Source organism: Notamacropus eugenii, chromosome 2, assembly GCF_028372415.1.
Source record: "Notamacropus eugenii isolate mMacEug1 chromosome 2, mMacEug1.pri_v2, whole genome shotgun sequence".
Taxonomy (NCBI): domain Eukaryota; kingdom Metazoa; phylum Chordata; class Mammalia; order Diprotodontia; family Macropodidae; genus Notamacropus; species Notamacropus eugenii.
The window spans coordinates 30,533,364-30,553,554 of NC_092873.1; the positions used below are offsets into that span (position 1 = coordinate 30,533,364).

Below are 20,191 nucleotides of genomic sequence, written 5' to 3' on the forward strand. Positions count from 1 at the left end.
GAATCACCCAATATTATGAGTTTTCTGCAACTTTGAAAAATTATTATCTTCTGGAGTTGTGTATTCCCTAATTCTTTATTCTGATTACTTTGATATTTTAATTCAGGGTGGTGGGAGAAAAGCCATAAATTATCCCAAAACACTGAAATCCAAAATTCTTTTTTTTCCTGCTCTCTGAATATTGATACTCAGTTTTCTTTTTTGCAACCATAAAATTTTAATTGTGTAATGTCACATTCCTGCATAGTTCATCGTGGGTAATACCATGAACCAGGAATGACAAATGCAAGCAAGTAAAGTTATTCTTCTCCAATGAGACAGTGCTGTAGTGTAGATAGATAAAGCAGGCAGGAGTTAGGACTATGTGGTGTATTCCTGGCTCTTCCACAAATTAGCTCCTTCAACTCGTTGAATTTCATTTTCATTTAGTTTCCATTTACTAACAGAAAGTAAAGTAAAGTTTGGAATGCCCTCTGAAATTCTATCCCTTCTAAAGTACTATGTTTCTGTGCTAATTTATTTTTTGATATTCGTGAAGTATTTTTTTTTATTTTGACAATAGATAATATGGCTAGTCAACTGCAATGATTTCATTCATCATCTTCCCTTATAAAATATTTTATACTGTTTAAATACTAGTCTATAGCATGACATACAACTGCCTCTTTAGTTGTGCATTTTTTAAATTCAAACACTCCTGTGACTTGGCGCCAGAAGTGCATGAGAACTTTAATTCATAATTTGTACTCCCTTAGGTCATCAATACTGCTTCACTGCATTGCAGTGAATAAATAAGCCAGAGAAAAGAACCTCAATACTGCTATCGAAAGAGCCTTCAGCATCTAAGCTGGAATTCTGACCTGCATAGTGACCACTTTCACAGTCTCTTTAGCTTAAGGCTGAAGATAGAGTGCTATGTGCCCAGGAGCTGGAAAATATTCTATTATATTTAATATTTCAAATTAAAAGAAGCTGGCACATTCTCATTGGAAAAACAGAGATCAAAGTCTGAAAAACTGGATTCAAATATCACCTGTGCGGATGTGAACTAGTCACTTGACATTCCTCAGCTGCATTTCTCTCACCTCTAAAATAATTGTGTTGGACTAGATATCCTCTGATATCCCTTCTAGCATTAGTTTATGTTTCCATTATTTTATTGAAAAAAAAGAATAGGGTCAGCACTTAAATGAAAAGTGGAATATTTCAGAACCAACATAGATGGTTAGGAAAGTTTGAAATTTATTGAAATGAACATGGCATAGGCATCTTAATTGTTTACTTCTTAATTCTTTTTCTAAATTTTGTCTGCTTTTCTGAATAACAGTGCAAATGACATTCAATTAGTGTTTAAATTTTTTTTTAATTTTTTCTTCGTAGTATTTTTTCCAACTGCATGTAAAGATAGTTTTCAACATTCAATTTGTAAAATTTTAAGTTCCAACTTTTTCTTTCTCTCTCACTTCCCTCCCCTCTCTCTTTGTTAACATTTCATTTATAATTTTGCATGAATATTATTAGGGAAACTCGTCTATAATTTTCTTTATCTATTTTGAGTCTTCCTGGTAGTAAATCAGTAGCAAATTTGTGTCATAAAAGAAGTTTGGCGCGACTCCTTCTTCACCTGTTTTTCCAAATACCATAAATAGTATAGGAATTAGTTTTTCTTCAAAAGTTTGCTGCAATTCACTTGCAAATCCATCTGGCCCTGGAGATTTTTTCTCAGGAAGTTCATTGATTGTTTGTTCTATATCTTTTTCTAAAATGGGATTATTTAAGTATTTTCATTTCTCTTCTATTAATCTGGACAATTCATATATTTGTAAGTGTTCATCCATTTCACCAAGAGTGTCAGATTTATTGGCCTATAGTTGAGCAAAATAGTGCCTAATTGTTGCTTTAATTTCTTCTTTATTGGTGGTGAATTCACCCTTTTCATTTTTTTCTCTGGGAATAGGTTATTCTTGTTTCTTATTTAATCAAGACAACCAAAGTATTATCTATGTGTTTGGTTTTTTCATAAAACCAATCTTAGTTTTATGTATGTGTTCATTGGTTTTCTTACTTTAAATTTTATTAAACTTTCTTTTGATTTCCAACATTTCTAATTTGGCATATGTTCAGAGATTTTTAATTTGTTCTTTTTCTTCCTTTTTTATTTGCATGCCCAATTCATTGATCTCTTTCTCTATTTTATTCATTGTAAGCATGTAGAGGTATAACATTTCCCCTAAGGACTGCTTTGACTTCATCCTATGTTTTGGTGGGTTTTCTCATTATTGTCATTCTTTTGATAAAATTATTGATCATTTCTATGACTTTCTGTTTGACTAACTCAATCCTTCTGTGATTTACGGACATTTCCAGAGTCTAATTTCGGAGACATTATTTTCTTCAGTTAGCTTTTGTGCCTCCTTTTCCACTTGGCCATTTCTACTTTTAAAAGAGTTGCTTTCTTCAGCGGATTTTTTTCCATTTGCACAATTCTGTTTTTTTAATCAAAGATACTTACACATCATTCATGCTGTAAAGATGAATTAGAACCCAATGGAAAAACTCTGAGAATGAAGACCCAAAAAAAGAAGAAGAAAATTGTATCCTTCTATCTGCATATTCTTTTCTTTGCTTTTCAATAGCATTTTCCAACACGAATCTTTTGAAATTGTCTTAGATACTTGTCTTGCTGAGAAGAGTTAAATCGATCGAAGGTTGTCATCATATAAATTTTCTGTTACTGTATGCAATGGTTTCTATTTTCTGCTCGCTTCACTAGCATCAGTTTGTGTATGTCTTTACAGGTTTTTCTCAAGTCTACCTGCTCATCAATTCTTATAGAATAAATTCTTACAAAATTCTTATAGAAAAATAATATTCCCTTAGGTTCATATACCACAATTGGCTCAACCATTGCCAGCTGAAAGGTATTCCCTCAATTTCCAATTATTGCCAACACAAAAAGAGTTGCTATAAATAGTTTTACTCACCTACAATTTCTCCTTTTTATGGTCTATATTACAAACACTGGAGTAAAGGAGGTTAAGGGAATGGAGAAAGATAATAGTGTTCTATGAAATTGAAGAGGGACGGAGCATAGAAATGGGTATTGGTTGAAGAAGGACGGTTTCATAGTTCTGATGTCCGTGCAACTGAGGCAGGTAGGGTACCACAGGAGACTTTCGAGCAAGAGGATGGCCTGGTTATGTGCCTAAAGAAAAATATTTCATGCCTTTGTATAGAATGGACCAGAGAAGGTAAGAACCAGAGATGAGAAGACCAGTTAGTAATTTATTGCAAAAAATAATTTTCAGTATTCACATTTCTTTTTTCTCCCCTTTCTCCCCACTTCTCTTACAGATTTATTTGAAGAATTAGTTTTAGATGATCCAGATGTCATTTATGGTATTGTACTTTTTCCCCTTTTTACAAATATGAGGATGAATGAATTTTTAAAAATCACAGCTAATAGAAGACATTTCCTGTAGTCTTCAGGTTTTTACATTTCTGTTCTGAACACCATTTTTCAAATTGTATTTTTATGGTTCCTGGCTTTTTTTCTATATTGCATGAAGGCAATAAATCCAGTTACATATGTATTCTCCCAGTTCAAGTTAATAACCACTAAGCAACTGTTATGTATCCTGTGCATCTCAAATGTCTGCTGTGTTACTGCAGGATGAAATGATAAAAACAAACATTCCTTTACCTCAAGGAATTTACCTTCCATGAAGCGATACAACATGCAAACTATGTCTGGAGTAAAGGAGGTAAGGGAGAAGGATAATTGTGCTTTAGGAAAATTGAGGGGGGCAGAGGATGAAAAAGGATAATAGTTGAGGAAGGAAGATTTCGCAACTCTGATGCTCTCTGAGTGGAGTCAGTAGGGTACCACAGAAGGTTTTACAGTAAGAGAATGGCCAGGTAAGTACCCTAAGAAGATTACTTTTTGACTTTGTGTTGAAGGGACCAGAGAAGATACGAACCAGAGATGAGAATATCAGTTAGTAATTTATTGCAAGAATTCAGATAAAAGTTCATGAAATAGGAGGTGAATTTAGGAATGAAGGAACTGGAGAGGATGACAGATGTTATATAGAGGTAGAATTAAAAGGACTTAGTAACTTTCGGATCTCTGTGTCTACATAAACTCACACAAACACACACACACACATTTGTGGAATGAAAGAAGTGTTAAAACATAGAGCCAGACGACTGAGAAGATGGCTTGTTTTTAACAAAGATGAGCAATATTAAAGGATTGATGACTTCAGAGACAGAGATGAGAAGACAGGAAATGATGCGTTCAGATCTGTTCATGTTGAATTTAAAGGTTCAGGAGGAAAAACAGGCTGAGAGATCCAGGAGACAGCCCTAAAATGTGCTGCCTGGAACTAAGAACAGTATTCAAGCAGAGGTCAACCAGACTAACCTCTCTTTTGCTCTGAACATGATCTCTATTGTAATGAAATCTAAAATTGCTCTAGCCGTTATTTGAATCATGTTGAGCACATAGTCGAACGAATTGCAAGAAAGGGAGATGAAAATGTATCTAGCCATACTACTTGTGTCTCGTGCTTTAACTTGCATTTGTCATTTTGTCCACAAAGAAGACATGAGAGAATTTGCCAAATGTTTTGCTGAAATTCAGGTAAACTATAATGAGAATAATCCTGCAGTCAGTCAGTCTAGGCCCTTGGTCAATACGTGAAGAAAGTCTGTTATAAGCTGTTCTGATCACATCCCAATGAAATTAGGAGAGTGGCAAAGAAATACTATGGAGGAAGATTATCCCTGAGGCATGGGATTTTAGCAGTTCCTGAGGTTATGTAAGGTCAAGAAAGAGGAAGACTGAGAAGAAGGTTGTAAGACTTAGTAGTTAGGAAACCATTGATAATCTGGGAGTAAGCACTTTCATTAGTGTTAGGCCAAAACGCGATAAAAGGTTTTAGGAGTGAATATAAAAAAGTTTAGAAACGAGATAGTGAAAACGAGAGGAGATATTGGATTCCATGACTAAGGGAAGGATGGAAGAATATTTAAAGACCCAGAAAATTAAATATTGATTACATATACTGGTGTTTATCCCTTTCAGACATCGTTGTCCTTTATTTGCACTTTTTGAACCTAGTATAAAATAGCCATATCATATTTGAAAAGGGAACAATTAATCTCTGTAAACTGGCATTTTCATGCTAAATTTGTAATGCATACTGAAAGCTAAAAGCTTAATCTTCAAGAAGTTAGCATATTCATGAAAAAGCGTATCTTCTAGTCAAATTAAAGCCGTTCACATTATAAAAAATGATGCGACTGTACTTCGTACATTTTTTAAACTATAGAAATTGAAAGGATCATAATTGTAAGCATGTTCTCCAGAAAAAAATTTTAGCACTGTGGGTAGAGAGCTGGCCTCAAAGGCAAAGAGACATGGTTTCGAGTCTCATCACTGACACACACTGATTCGGTAACCCTGGGCACGTCTCTTAACTTCTAAGTGCCTAAGGAAACTGTCTAAGACTATAAGTTGCAGAGATGGAACCAGCCTCCATTATTAGAGGGAAGTTTCCTTACAGGAGCATTCTCTATAAATTAATGACAGAACAAAAAATCTTAGGTTCAGAGTCGATTTCCAAAGCCTAAGCAGTTTGAAAAGTCAAAAGTCAAAAGCATGTTATTTTTAAAAGGTTATCTGAAAAGACAAGCCTTTCCTGAAGCATCGTATTAAGAAATTTTTTGAGACTACACATGGAGATAAATCTTGATGAGGGAGTAAGAACTGGTAATTGAGAAAGGGAGGATAGGCTCCAAAAAAGAAACCGTTATTGGGAGTATTTTTCCACACGTTACAAAAGAGATAAAATACATGACACATGAATTAAGAAAATAAAATCATAAAGCTAGGTAGTAATTTGAATGACATCCTGGGGTAACTTTAAATAATGCATCAGGTGGATAAAACGGATGTACTATTTAACTCCACCATTTCCTTTTCAGATGCATCTGCCATGAGTCGTCGGGAAAAGGAGAGCTACAAGTACTCTAAGGACAGGACTTGTAATGTCAATCATCCGTGCCACTCACTGCCAGTGATGAAAGAACACTCAGGATCCAATGAGTTTAGAGTGTCTCCTGTACAAGAAGATAAAGCAGCTGGAGCTGAAAGTGGCCCTGAGAATGTGTACAAGATTGCGATTCCAGGAGCAAAACCAGTCACTCAGAAACAGGGTGAGCTACACCTCCCTCTAAAAATAGAAGGTAAAGAAGCTAATGAAGAGGCCTGTACAGTCAACATTATGAATTTCCCATGGGCCGATTGCTTTCTCAAATTGTTACATCCCAATCTTTATTACAAGAGATACGAAAATATAAATGATAAAGTCATGTGATGACAAAATTCACTTCGCGTTTCTCCTCTCCTGGAGCCTAGAATCAAGCAGATGTCTTTCACCAAGTATTTTTATATTCGCCTTGAATCAATGTAAGGTGTTTCACAAGCACTGAAAGGCAGTAGCATAGACCAATGTGATAAATTAATCTTCTCTGGGACAGCTGCGATTTGTTACTTCCCTTTTCAAATATTTAACTAGCTAAACAATTCGGCTTATATGAATTTATATCCACACAAAATGCCCATCTGTGCATGATTTTGGATTCTTTAGAGCTGTCTTCCCCAAAGCTGAAATTTAATCAATTTGCCTTTTCCGAGATATGAAATGAACGAGTTAGTTGATTACAAGACAGATAAATACTAGCACACGGCATGGATGCTGTCATAGAGTCACTGTTCATGTAGTGGGCCAGAGGACACCTCAGAGGGCTTAATCCTCTTGCTTTATTCTAGTCTGATCTTTTGAAAGGGAGTTTCTGGCAATGGGAGTACTGCTTCCTTCAACATTCCCTAATCACCCTTCTCACAGGGTCTGGGGAGAAGCGGGGAGCCACTACCCCTACATCTCGACATGTCAGTCAAGGCAACCACAGCTTGTGCACTCTCCTATCAAAATTAGAGGTGAGATTCAAGCCTAAGTGGGGCTAGGATGAGGCAAACAAACATTCTTCCCACACATTTACATACAGCGCTCTAGTTTATGCATTCAGCCCTAAGGAAATCCCACTCACTGACGAGTGTCCACCTGCTTTATAGGGTATCAGGCAAAGAAGATGTATTGCCAGCAATAGCCTACCAGTTTACCTGACATGATCTCTGTATCTCATTGCGTAGCCGCAGTGCATAGTTGCAATTTTAGCCTAAGGATTTATGTTATTTATTGTATAATGTGGTACAAGTGTGGTGGAGATGTTTTGAAGCTTCATCATGAGAACTCATATCTAATACCAAGGAATAAGAACTCTAAGTACAGAATTACAGGAATTGTGAAGAGTCACTCCAGCAATATTCAAAGCACGGCTGAGAATCCCCATCAAGCCTTGCTCGTTTCAGAGTCAGATGTCCCTCCACACTGCCTCTCAAACTTCATTCGTCTCTCTCTCTGATCTCCTGGCTGCTGAAGCCTTTGCCTATTGATTCCCTATGTCTACGAAATCAAACGCCAAGTGAAGAAAATGTGCAATGACCTTCTTCTTTCCCCAAATCGTACAAGTCTCCTTAGTAAAACCTCTGAATTTTCAGACCCTTGAACGATTAGAAAGATGTCATTGCGTGAGGCCAAAAAATTATGAGCAAAGAGTAGCCATCAGGAAGTCCTAAACGACCACAGTAGTACGTGGCTTCATTGGAAGCAGGAAGAGAAAGGAACCAGCGATCCCTTCGCTTTCATCAATTTGACGGTGGAGATGATGAGGGCCTCACTCTTGAATTCGAATTTTCTTTATTGTTATCCTCCAAATACAAGTTTCCCTTCCCCATATTCATTTCCCCACGAGGCGTGGATGGTGTCTCTTCTCGTCATTCTAAGCAGCCTGTGGCGTGCTTTCCTGCATGTTGGCATCGAGTTACGTAGTCCAAGGATGTTTTCATTAGGTGACCATAGGATGACATACAAAGTTCAAAAAGCAATTCCCTGTTGTTCAGCAGAGTAAGTCACGTGCGTGTGAATGTTTCAGACGGGAAGACGTCTTGACTACTCATGACTCTGACAGTCCAACCCTAACCAGCCTTACTTAATCCTGCTCATCTTCACACTCATCTTCAAACCAAACAGATACATCAGTAAGTGTGCACAACTTGCTGCCGGGTGTTCCCTCTTTGTATCCCTTCAGGTCATCTCTTGAACTCTGTCTTCCTTCAGAAACAGTGCGTGGTGTAAGCTCCGGGACTATTTCCTGCATTTTCCTAGTCTTCCTGACATTTATGTGTCATTATACCGATTTGTTGGTTGCTTTGGAATGGATACTTGTTATAAAGCATGTGAGTTAATATTACAGAGCACACATGACTACACGCATGAATATGAAATCCTTCCCAAGTTTACGAAAGTAGACACAAGGGTCCTTGTTCTTTAGGAACTCCTGAGAAAAAGAAATAGAGATTGAACAGTAGGCAGAAACGAAACGAATTGTATGTTCATTGAGCCCACGGAGCCATGATTTCATTGTTCTGGATGCTGCTGTGGATGTTGTGGAAAGTGATAGAGATTGAGCCCTCATTGCCCTCTGCCTATGTTCTGAGTTCCGTATAGTCTGCTTTATTCATTTCTGCCGGGGGAAAGTCATCTGCCTATGGCCATGTTTGGAATGATATCCACACAGAATATGCACATACGAACAAATATGGCTCAGCTGTAGCTGCAGAAGCTATCCCTCTCTCCTGGAAATTCAAGATGGGATCCAGTTGTCACCAGAAATTGAGTGTCTCTCTCTTCAGTCTGCCAAGGCTGCCAGCGTGCGTGTCCTTTGCTCCCAAAGAGGACCAAAGTGGCGTAACTACGCCAGAGTCAAGATTCCACGTGTCCGACTGTGGAGGATCACACCAACGGTTCCTTTGGATTGTCCACCACAAACATGCACGATTACGCAGTGTGCATAGTTGAGTTCGGTACTCCCAATATGAGCATCCCGCTCTTCCTTGCAGCCATCTCAATTGGGCCTTGTTCACAGAGCACAAAACCTTCTCTGATGTGGGCAGGCGACGATGAATGGTCGTGTGTCAATGTATTCCCAGGACACACAGTCAATTCCAAAATTCTTAAGAGAGCATTTGAGAGTGTCCCTTTATGGATTCTTCTCACCCCCATGTGAATACTTACCTTCTGCAGTTCCTCCTAAAATTGCTTTTATGGTAGCGCAAATCTGAGATTCAACATCACCATCCCAAGTTGGAGTTGGAGAGTTTGAAGACTTGGCAGTTGAGTTCCGAGTAAGGACCACAAGGCCTGGAACCTTAACCTATCTTGCCAGATGATCTTCAGTACCTTAATAAGAAAGTTCAGAGGAAAGCGACTCAGTTCCCTGGCGTGGCGCTGCTCTAGGGAGCAGGTTTCAGAGGCACAGCAGGGTCCATTACCTCTTCTCTCCCACAGTTTGCTCTGGAGCCTCCCAAGCAATGAGCTTGTTCTGCCAATGCGTGAGTCACCCTCCTGGGCAAGGCTATGTTGCTGTGTAAGTGGCAGGAAGAGGACGACGCAGAAAAAGACTATCAGCTTTCGCAGTGAAGATGCCATTGATAATCTGGGAGTCAACAGCTTCCGTAGAAGCTTAGCCTTCCTAAAAGATAAAATTGCGAGAGGAGTGAATATGAATACCTCTAGCACTGAGAGAGTATGAAGGAGGAACGAACTTGGGGAATAATAACTCGATGGAATGCCATGTTTGCAGGAAGTGTCAGAGAAAGTTGAAAGCCAAAGAAAGTAAATGTGGATTCCCTCCTCTGCTGTTTCGATCACTTTCTTACATCGTAGTCCTCGAGTTGCACTTTTGTGTGCTGCTATAGAAGTCGGCTTCTCATACTTTCAAAGGAAACGCTTAAGCTCAATACACTGTGATTTTCATGCAGAATTGATTGTGGGTATTGAAAGCTAAAAGTTTAATCTATAGCAAGTTAAATTAGTGAATTAAAGCAGTCTTGCCATGTGACTAAAGTAGTTGAAATGCTGCAATATTATTGCGACTAAACATGGAACAAACGGGAGGTGGTTACAGAAAATCATGTCCGTGGACGGATGGTAACTGTGAGTATTTTCTGTGAGAAAGTGTTTGAACATGGTGGATAGAGAGCTCTCCTCAAAGTCACAGAGACATAGATTGAAGTGTCATCTCTGACACAGCCTGACTAGGTGATCCTCAGCAAATTGCTTCACCACTTTGTGCTCTGGGATACTCTGTAAGACTAAATGAGGCAGAGAGCGTGCCAACTTCCATTACTAAAGGGGAGTTTTCTCACCTGATATTTCGCTGTCAGTGAAGCACAGGTTGCACCTTGTTGGTGAAGAACCTATTTCCTAAGACAAAAGAAGAATTGGAAAAGTCCAACGTGGGCGGAATTTTTAAAAGGGTATCTCAAGAGAAAAGTCTTTCCTCCAGCATCTTACTAAGTAATTCTTTGGGACTACTCATGGAGAGAAATCTTCATGAGGAAGTAAGAGCTGGATATCCGAGAAAGAGACGATTGGCTGAAACAAAGAAAGAAACCATTGCCGGGATGATTTTTTCACACGTGACACAAGAGATAACATCGATGATGTGTAAATTCACAAGACCAAGTCCTAAACTTCGGGAGTAATTTGAGTTCCATCTCGTGAGAAATTTACATCATGTCTCAGGTGGATAGAAGCGATACACAATTTAGCTGCGCTATTTCCTTTTCAGATGAATCTACCATCAGTTGTCGGAAAAAGGACAGCTACAGACGTCCTAAGATGTCACCGTGAACTTGAATCATCCTGTCCACTCACTGCCAGTGACTAAAAGCCTGTCACGATCCACAAGCTCTAGAATGAGTCCTGTCCAAAGTGAAGGAGGAGCTGGACCTGGAAGTGGTTCTGGGAACGCACGCACGGCTTTGATTCCAGAAGCAAAACCCGTCCCTGAAACGCACGGGGAACGACTGCTCCCTCCTTCTTGAACACAAGGTAAAGAAGCTCAAGGAGAAGCCTCTGTAGTTCACATTATGAATTTTGCGTGGGTCGCTTCTTTTCTCAAGTTGTTACATTCCACTCTTTATTACAATAGATAAGAAAGGATCAATGACAAATCATGCGCTGGCAAAATTCATGCTCATTGCTCCTCTCATGCACCCCACAATCAAGCAGGTCTTTTGGGACAGCTATTTTGTTTTCACCCTTAATGGCTGTGACATATTTCACAAGCACTGACCATTGTCATAAAGAGGTCCTCTTCGGGATAACTGTCATTTCCTATTTGCCTTTTCAAGTATTTAACAAGGTAAACAATTTGGCTTATATGAATTAACAGTAATAATATTAATTCATTAATAATGCTGTCCTTACAAACTCCAGAAATGATGATCATGGTGTCATATTCAGGTTTCAATGTGGAAGTTGATTGTGTTTCAACAGAAATCGTTGACCTGGGCCATATGCACTTATGTCTTCCTCCTCTACAGAAGTGCTGCCAGTCTTTTCATTCATGTGCATTTCACTGCGTGCAACCATATTCTTGTCTACATCTGAGGCAACTGATCCTTTTACAGTGAACTCCACAGAACTGCTGCTGTGTTCTCTGCAGAACTTGCTGTCGTGTTTCTTGGCCTAAGAGTTACTTAGTGATTCAGATCCCATGTTTTTGACTTCGCCTTGCAGTATGTTTTCAAGGAGAGAACTTTTTTCCCACTTCTTTTGAAACGGTCCTTGTTCGTGGTTTCCATTTGAAGAGTTCGGTTTTGTTCCCTGTCTCTTTTGAGATCATCAGATTGATTTTGTCATTTCCGAAGGACAACGAATGCTGGCACTTCCTCAGACCTGATTCTTTGTCTGTGAATTTAGTTCAGAACTCATGTGTCCTGTAAGGAGGTAAATTTACACATGACGTTCTCTTGTAAATCACGTTTCTCTTCTGGTGGTTACATTCAGAAAACCCAAGAAGATCAATTTCATTCAAACGAGCTTGTTCTGCAGATGACATCCTACGGTGCAAGTCAGTATGCCACAATTCCTTTTAGTGCTAGAGATTAGACTTGTAAGCGACTGGGAGCAATTCATTCCCTTGACCAGGGCAGGTTAGTACTTTCTGTGAAAGGAAGGTTTCAGAGAACTGACTAGAGCTCTGAAAGCAGAAGTGGTTTGTTAAGAGTCACACCGGCAATATCCAAAGCAAGGCTGAGACTCCCGAGCAGGCCTTGCTCGTTTTGGAGTCAGATGTCCCTCCACGCTGCCTCTCAAACTTCGTTCGTCTCTCTCTCTGATCTCCTGGCTGGTGAAGCCTTTGCTTATTGATTCCCTACGCCTATTCAATAAAACGCAAAGTGAAGCAAATGTGCAATGACCTTCTTCTTTCCCCAAATCGGACAAGTCTCCTTACTAAAACCTCTGAATTTTCAGACCCTTCAACGTTTAGAAAGATTTCATTGCGTGATGCCAATAAAGCATGAGCAAAGAGCAGGCACCGGGAAATCCTAAACGACCATAGTAGTACGTGGCTTCATTGCAACCAGGAAGAGAAAGGAACCAGCGATCCCTTGGCTTTCTTCAATTTAACGGTGGAGATTATGAGGACCTCACTCTCTAATACGAGTTTCCTTGACTTTTTTCATCCAGATACATGTTTCCCCTCCCCATATTCATTTCCCCGCGAGGCCTTGATGCTGTCTCTTCTCGTCATTCTCACCAGCTTGTGGCTTGTTGTCCTGCATGTTTCCATCGAGTTACACAGTCTAAGGATGCTTGAATTAGGTGACCCTAGGATAACATAGAAAGTTCCAAAAGAAATTCCCTGTGGTTCAGCACAGTAACTCACGTGCTTGGAAATGTTTCAGAAGGGAAGAAGTCTTGACTACTAAGGACTTTGACAGTCAGACCCTAACCAGCCTTCCTTCATCGTGCTCATCTTCACACTCATCTTCAAACCAAACAAATACATCAGTTAGTCTGCACATCTTGCTGCCTGGTGTTCCCTCCTTGTATGCCTTCAGGTCATCTCTTGAACTCTCTCTTCCTTCAGAAACTGTGTGTGGTGTAAGCTCCTGGACAATTTGCTGCATTTCACTAGTCTTCCTGACAATTATGTCTCCTTGTATCGATGTTTTGGTTGCTTGTAAATGGATACTTGTTATAAAGAATAGGAGTTAATATTACACAGCACATATGACTACATGCATGATTATGCAATCCTTCCCACGTTTACGAGAGGAGACACAAGGGTCATCGTTCCTTAGGTACTCCTCAGAAAGAGTAATACAGATTCAACAGTCGGGAGAAACGAAGAGAATTAAATGTTCATTGAGCCCAAGGAACCGTGGTTTCATCGTTCTTGATGCTGCTCTAGATGCTGTGGAAACTGAGAGAGATTGAGGCCTCATTGGCCTCTGCCTATGTTCTGAGGTATGTAGAGTCTGCTTTATGCATTTCTGCCAGGGGAAAGTCATCTGCCTATTGCCAGATTTGGAAGGATATCCACACAGAGTAGGCACATACGAACAAATATTGCTCAGCTGTAGCTGCACAAGCTATCCGTCCCTCCTGGAAATGAAAGATGTGATCCAGTTGTCACCAGCAATTGAGTGTCTCTCTCTTCAGTCTGCCAATGCTGTCAGCATGAGTGCCCTTTGCTCCCAAACAGGACCAAAGTGGCGCAACTATGGCAGAGTCAAGATTCGATGTATCCAGCTGTGGAGGATCACACCAACGGTTTCTTTTCATTGTCGACTACACCAGAGGCACGATTACTGAGTGTGCATAGTTGAATTGGATACTCCCAGTATGAGCATCCCACTGTTCCTTGCAGCCATCTCAATTGGGCCTTGTTCACAGAGCACAAAACCTTCTCTGATGTGGGCAGGCGACGATGAATGGTCGTGCGTCAGTGTATTCCCAGGACACACAGTCAATTCCAAAATTCTTAAGAGAGAACTTGACAGTGTCCCTTTATGGATTCTTCTCACCCCCATGTAAATACTTCCCTTCAATTCTCATGGGTGACACGAAGATGATTTCATATAGAGAATCAATTGCATCACTAGTGCACAAAACTTCTGTGTGATGATCTTCAGTAAAAAATCAGTTTAAAATCAAATAGAGAAAATTGCAAATAGATATCACCAATTCACATTGGATGGTATGCCCGCATGAACTGCCTTCCCTGTTATAGAATTAGTAATAATAACTTTTCATACTTGATGTTTGTGGACATTTTCATCCATTTACAATGATGATCAATTCCAATTACTGTTGTTCACTAAGAGTTCCATGATTTAAGTTGTTCTTATTCCTTTAGTGTCTTTTCCCTCTTTTTTCTTGCAAACTTTAATTACAATACCTGTCAAAACTATCTGAGGCATTCACATTTGCTCCATGCTTTAAGAAAAGATCCACCATTTCTCGGTCATTTTCCATAACTGCAAGCAAGAGTGGTGTAAGGTCTTCCTGCAAAATCATATGAAAGATATGGTTACACTATGCAAGAAATATTTATACACTTCAATTCAGTTTAAGGTATTTTGTGAACATCTGTGAACTTGCTAACTAACATGCCAAGGAAGTATGGGACAATGGAACTTCGGAGAGAAGAACAGGGCATAAATCCTGCTCCTGTTGAGTAATTTCTATGTGATCATAAGTAAGTTGTTTCATCTATCTGGAACTTAGTGTCCTCATATATAAAATGACCAAATGAAAGTAGAAAGCCTCTGGGAATTCTTCCAGCGATTAATTTGTGATCAGGACATAGAAACCCAAGATTTGTAAGAGACTGTTTCATATTACTTTAGGAGTATCCTCCTTTCATGCTATCTTCATGTCATGACAAGTTATTGTCTGCATGCAGCCAACCTTATTTCCACTGTACTCTGCAAAGCTAAAACTATATTCTGGTCAGTTTTAAGGTTGCCTGGTTCTCTTCACCCGTTCCCCTGAAGTGTGTACAACCAGCCTGAAAACTCAAGAAAATCTCGCCTCGACGTTGTTAAATCTGGAAGAAAGTCATTCCCTTGACATTTTCCCTCCCTTCCCAACCTTTCATATGTATAATTTATTTTGTTTTCTCACTCAAGTGGCAGTGACTAAGAGCTAAACCTTTTTCTTAAAATTCAGGCATTGTTCAGTAATTTCAGAAAGGGAATGGCATAGTGTTTAGAAAATAGAAAAAAAAAAACAAAACACAAACCTACATACACGTAAGAATTTGTTCTTGTGAAAATTCTGTGTAGTTTTACGCTTAATAAGAACACATTTTTAGAAGATCATTTTTAAAAACATTATGGCATTTCTACATGACAAATTAACATTGCATTATCACAAGTAAAGGCCTACAGGTAGAAAAGCACTGTAGACAAATATCTCATGGAAACATTGCATTCTGAGGAGCAGACATAACATATCATGCGAAGAAAATGCTGACTAGACAGTTGTGATGCAATGAATAGAGAGCTAGCCTCAAAGTCAGTAAGACCCTGATTCAAGGTCTGCTGCCGGTACTGGCTGGGTGACACTGGGAAGTTCCTGGTCATTTCAGCATTTCAGAACACTCCCTGAGTCAGGGTTTCGTTACTTTTTTCTGTGTCATGGACACCTTTTCAGGATACCATTTTTAAATACCTAAAATATAAAGAATGCAAAGGAAGCCAATGACTATAACAATAGTTTGAAATAACTATAAAGTAAAAGTTGATTTTTTTTAAATTAATGGATCCTAGGTTAAGAATCCCTACTCTAAGATTAAATTTCAGAACAGATGCTGGTCTAAAGCAGTAAAGGGAAGTTCTACATTTGGAGGTTAGATGTGAATGAAATCGTCTCCTCTGATCTCCCTTGCCATCAGAAAATTAGAAAGGACAATGAACTTCGACTACAGAACTATTTTAAGTTATTTTCATTAAATAAATGCTTCCAAGAATATATGAAATATAAATATGTGAATTGGACATTAACTGATTTACATGTTTTAACTTACAAAATGCTCTGTTAACAAGAGGTGTGATTCTATCTTGTTTCTTGCTTCCATTACTACATTATGCTTAAGCAGCTCGGCTGCTATCTTGATGTTATGTTCACAGGCAGCATAGTGAAGTGCAGTGTTGTGGTAGGTATCCCGATGAAGAGTGTCTGCACCATGTTCCAGCAGGACAGCTGCACACTCCTCCTGCTGACACTCTACTGCCTGTCAATATAATGTAGAGAAAGAGGTAATAGGTACTCTAAGATAAAATTTAGTGTATTGAAATATCATTCATGGTATTTAAATGAGTAAAGCATATTTTCTTAATCTGAGAGAAATCAAAAGACATTAAATAGACCAAAATGGTTAACTAGCGCATACCTTTATTAAAGGTGTTTGACCCATATTATCAAATAGGTTTAGCTTGCATTTTTTCTCCACTAAGAGGGCCACAACATCTGGAAATCCATGAGCACAGGCCAGGTGGAGTGGTGTCCTATGGAAATGAGAGGGCGATGTGATTGCTTCATAATTACAAAAACCAAAATTGTTCTATTATTATATACTGTAGTTCTAACATAGAAAAATTTTAACATAGCAATAAAAAATAAAAATTATTATGATGCCTGAACTGTAAATCACTGCCAAAATAAATATAAGTGGTCACTACTGTCACCTGAAGATACCTACAGTGTGTTTTAGCTCTCATTACTGGATATGATGAACAAAAGTGCCTGGGGGACAAAGAGCAGTAAATTTAGATTTCACGAGAGACTGGCATGGAAACTTTGCTCAGTTTCTGACCTCAAGTGGTTCCCTTCTCCATAGGGAACTTGATGGTCCCTTGTACTTTGAGACTCACCATACTGATGCCAGTCTTAGTGCAGACACCTTACTGGCATAACCCACTGCAGCTCAGAACTCATGAGTCCAAGAGATCTGCCAGCCTCAGCCTCGCTGGCAACTGGGATTATAGGTGTGCATCACCTTGGTTGGCTGTTAATTCTAATAATAACTTTTTACACTAAAAGGATTCATAATAACAAAGTATTTAGTAAGGAAGGGGCCTCAGGGGGGAAAAAAGCATTTTCAAATTTGTATATTGTGTATTGCGACAAAAACATATGCATATGTGTGTGCAATCCCCACTAAAGCCATACTGCAATGCAACATTGGACAGGTGAAGGGGCTCTGTGATGCTAAAGGCTATCCCAGCAGGGTGCAAGTTTTGGTAGCTCTACCATGCTGGCAAGGTAAAAGCCTGGTATGTCTGCTGTCCACAGATCAACCTAACTGAGCTGATAAAGATTTCACCAGGTTGTTCAAAGGAGGATGGATTGTTTTATCAAAAGTTAGTCTCAAAGATGAGCTGTGTTGTTCAGTCTTTCAGTCATGTTTAACTCTTAGTGAACCCCATTTGGGGTTTTCTTGACAAAAGATGTTGGCATGGTTCCCCATTTCCTTCTCCAGTTCATTGTAATAATGAGGGAACTGAAGCAAACAGGATTCAGTGACTTGCCCAGAGTCACAGAGTTAATCAATGTCTGAGGCCAGAGTGGAACCCACACAGATGAGTGTTCCTGACTCTAGGCCCAGCATTCTATCCATTGATTCACCTAGCTGCCTCTGGCTGATCATCGGCCAAGTTGTAAAGAGGTCATGGTATGTATGTGTGTATGTGTTTGTCCTTCGTTGCTGAAGAAGACCATGTCACCAGAGAAATAATGAAATGACTTGTACTGACTTTGTTTTGAGTGAAGGAGGGCTGTGCAGGACACCAGCCTCACTTCTCTTCCAGAACCATCTGAATCCAGTGACCAGATATTCATCAAGATGACTGGAGATAATCCAGCTTAAGTTGCCAAGGTCACACAGGTAGTGAATGTCAAGTGTCTGAGGTGAGATTTGAATTGAGGTCCTCCTGACTCCTGCACTGGCTCTATCCACTGTACCACCTACCTGCCCCTTAAGGTTCATGATATGTACTGGTGGAGGGAATATCCATACCAACAATATCACGTATTCCTGAAGTAATGAATGTGGATCTAAATATTCAAAGATCGATAGTTTTCATTTTCCTTCTTCCTCGGGACTCCCTGTTTGCCTTTTCCCTCATGCCTTCTTCACATGGGGAGAGGGAACAGCTCTTCCTTTTCCTCCTCCCAGCTGCAATGATGATGTGCTTGGATGAAGCCAGAGAAGTAAGGCAACTAGTATGTAGTAAGTATTTACTGTGTCCCAGACACTGGGCTAAGCACTTAACAAATGTTCTCTCATCTGATCCTTGTCATAACCTTGGGAAGGAGGTGCCATTGTTAGCCTCATTTCATAATTGAGCAAACAGAGACAAAGAATGATTAAGGAATTTGCTCAGGGTCACACAACTAGAAAGTATCTGAGGATTAATTTGAATTCAGGTCTTCCTGAACTTCCAGGCACAATACCCTATCCACAGTCAAAAATCATTTTTGACCAAGACAATATTATCTTAACTTCGTAATTATACAAAACATAAAAAGCAACAGTCAATATTATTTCTGTGTCTCTTGAAAATATTGGATGCTAATGCTTCCAGAAAAAAAGGGGAAGATGAAATGAAGCCTTTGATTATGGAGATTGTGAAGGGAACTAAAATAAATTTGAGATTGGTTCATTCAGTTTACACTCATTTTCTATTTTTGAATCCAGTTACATCCCATCCCTATCAGCTATGATTAGGGTAGGATCTAATTTTATTCAGGAAAGGGACAAAAAGAAATGGGAATCAGGGTAAAAGAGCCAGGGTGGACAGAGATATTCCTGGGAAGGCATTGGGAGAGAGAGGGGAAGGAACTTAAAAACGTGTTTATATACATTTGAGAATTACTTCAGCAAGAAACCGAGTTATGGGTGGTGAAAGAAATCAGAAAGTAAGGAAGGAAAACAGCCTCAAATGTTAGGGTAGAGGATCATGAAAGAGAAAGATATCGGGTCAGCCATCACACTGACTGAGTGGCAATAGTGGGGGAGGCCAACTTCGTTGCTGTCCATTTTAGGGAAGAATATAACCACAAAGACAGAGGAACGACAAGAATCTGTGACAACTTTCAATCGGAATTCACATGTAGTTGCTGTTAGCAATTACAACTTTCATCATTCTAGGAATATTTCTTTCCATGTTAAGTACAGTTAGTCTTCAAACTAGGGGATAATTATCTAGTTGACATACCATGCAGGCTCAACAGGCTAGCATTCTCTTCATAAGTGTTCATATTGAACACTTTGAAAAGTATCTCAACCTTGAGAATGGACTAGCACTAAACTGTATAGTGACTGGTGGTAGGTTTTTCTTTTCTTTCAGTTTTAGACAACATTTGTATTATAAACAAAGTTTCCTACACTCATTTCTGTTATCATCACTCTATTTTAATTGATTTTTTAATAATCACCTCAACAAAACAACATATATTTATGGGAAGGGCAAAAGTTATTAGTCTGCAAATCACAGCATGTGTGTCAGAGGAAGGTGAGTAAGGATAGTCAGAGAACCATGAAAGCCTTTGGTTTCAGCCACTTCAGTGAGCCAATTCTCCAGCTGCTTTAACCCATGAGGCTGTCCTCACATATCCATTCCTAATTTGGCTCTAAAAAATGTGAAGGCAGATGAACTGACATGGACCTATGTTCACAGGAAACATGGAAATGTCTGCATTTCTTGCTTTTAGACAACTGAAAATATTAATAAAAACTCATAATATAGCTATCACTTTTAATTTTGAAGGCTGATGTATGACTAATATTGGAAATTACATTCAATATATGGGTCGTGGTTACAACAAGTCAGCGTTTCATTGTTTCTAAGAACACATCTCATATTATTTTTGTACATTTTCACCAAATAAGAAACTATATGTAATTCAATTGGGACACTCTGAACCGTCACATTTCCATCCTGGATTCCACAGATTTTCAATATTTAAGAAACAAAGTAAACAAACAAAAAAGATATATATGGCCTTGAAAATTATATTTGGAACTTAACTTCCCTATGGATAATTTAAGTGACTCATGTTTAAAGGTCCCCATGCATATGTTTTTGAATAAACTACAGAAAGGGAGCACAGTATGGTGGATAGAAAGCCAGCCTTGATGCTGGCAAGATCTACCTCTGACTCACACTGACAGTGTGACCTCTCAGGGATCTGAGCAA

General features: G+C 39.1%; 1 protein-coding gene across 2 annotated transcripts in view; it reads left to right on the forward strand.

The window, feature by feature from the left end:
- The window catches only part of LOC140524847 (uncharacterized), a 44,296-nt gene extending 27,677 nt beyond the window's left edge, over positions 1–16,619 (forward strand). The window contains exons 7-8 of one of the 2 annotated variants that reach the window (XR_011973855.1): positions 3,355–3,764; positions 5,992–16,619. Coding sequence is in view for 1 of the 2 variants with exons in the window: in XM_072639683.1 (XP_072495784.1) it covers positions 3,355–3,482 (128 nt within the window). In the remaining variant the exon portion in view is untranslated. Of the gene's footprint in view, positions 1–3,354 lie in introns of both variants that reach the window. The other variant, XM_072639683.1, reaches the window with a different exon arrangement.
- Positions 16,620–20,191: the final 3,572 nt, after the last annotated feature.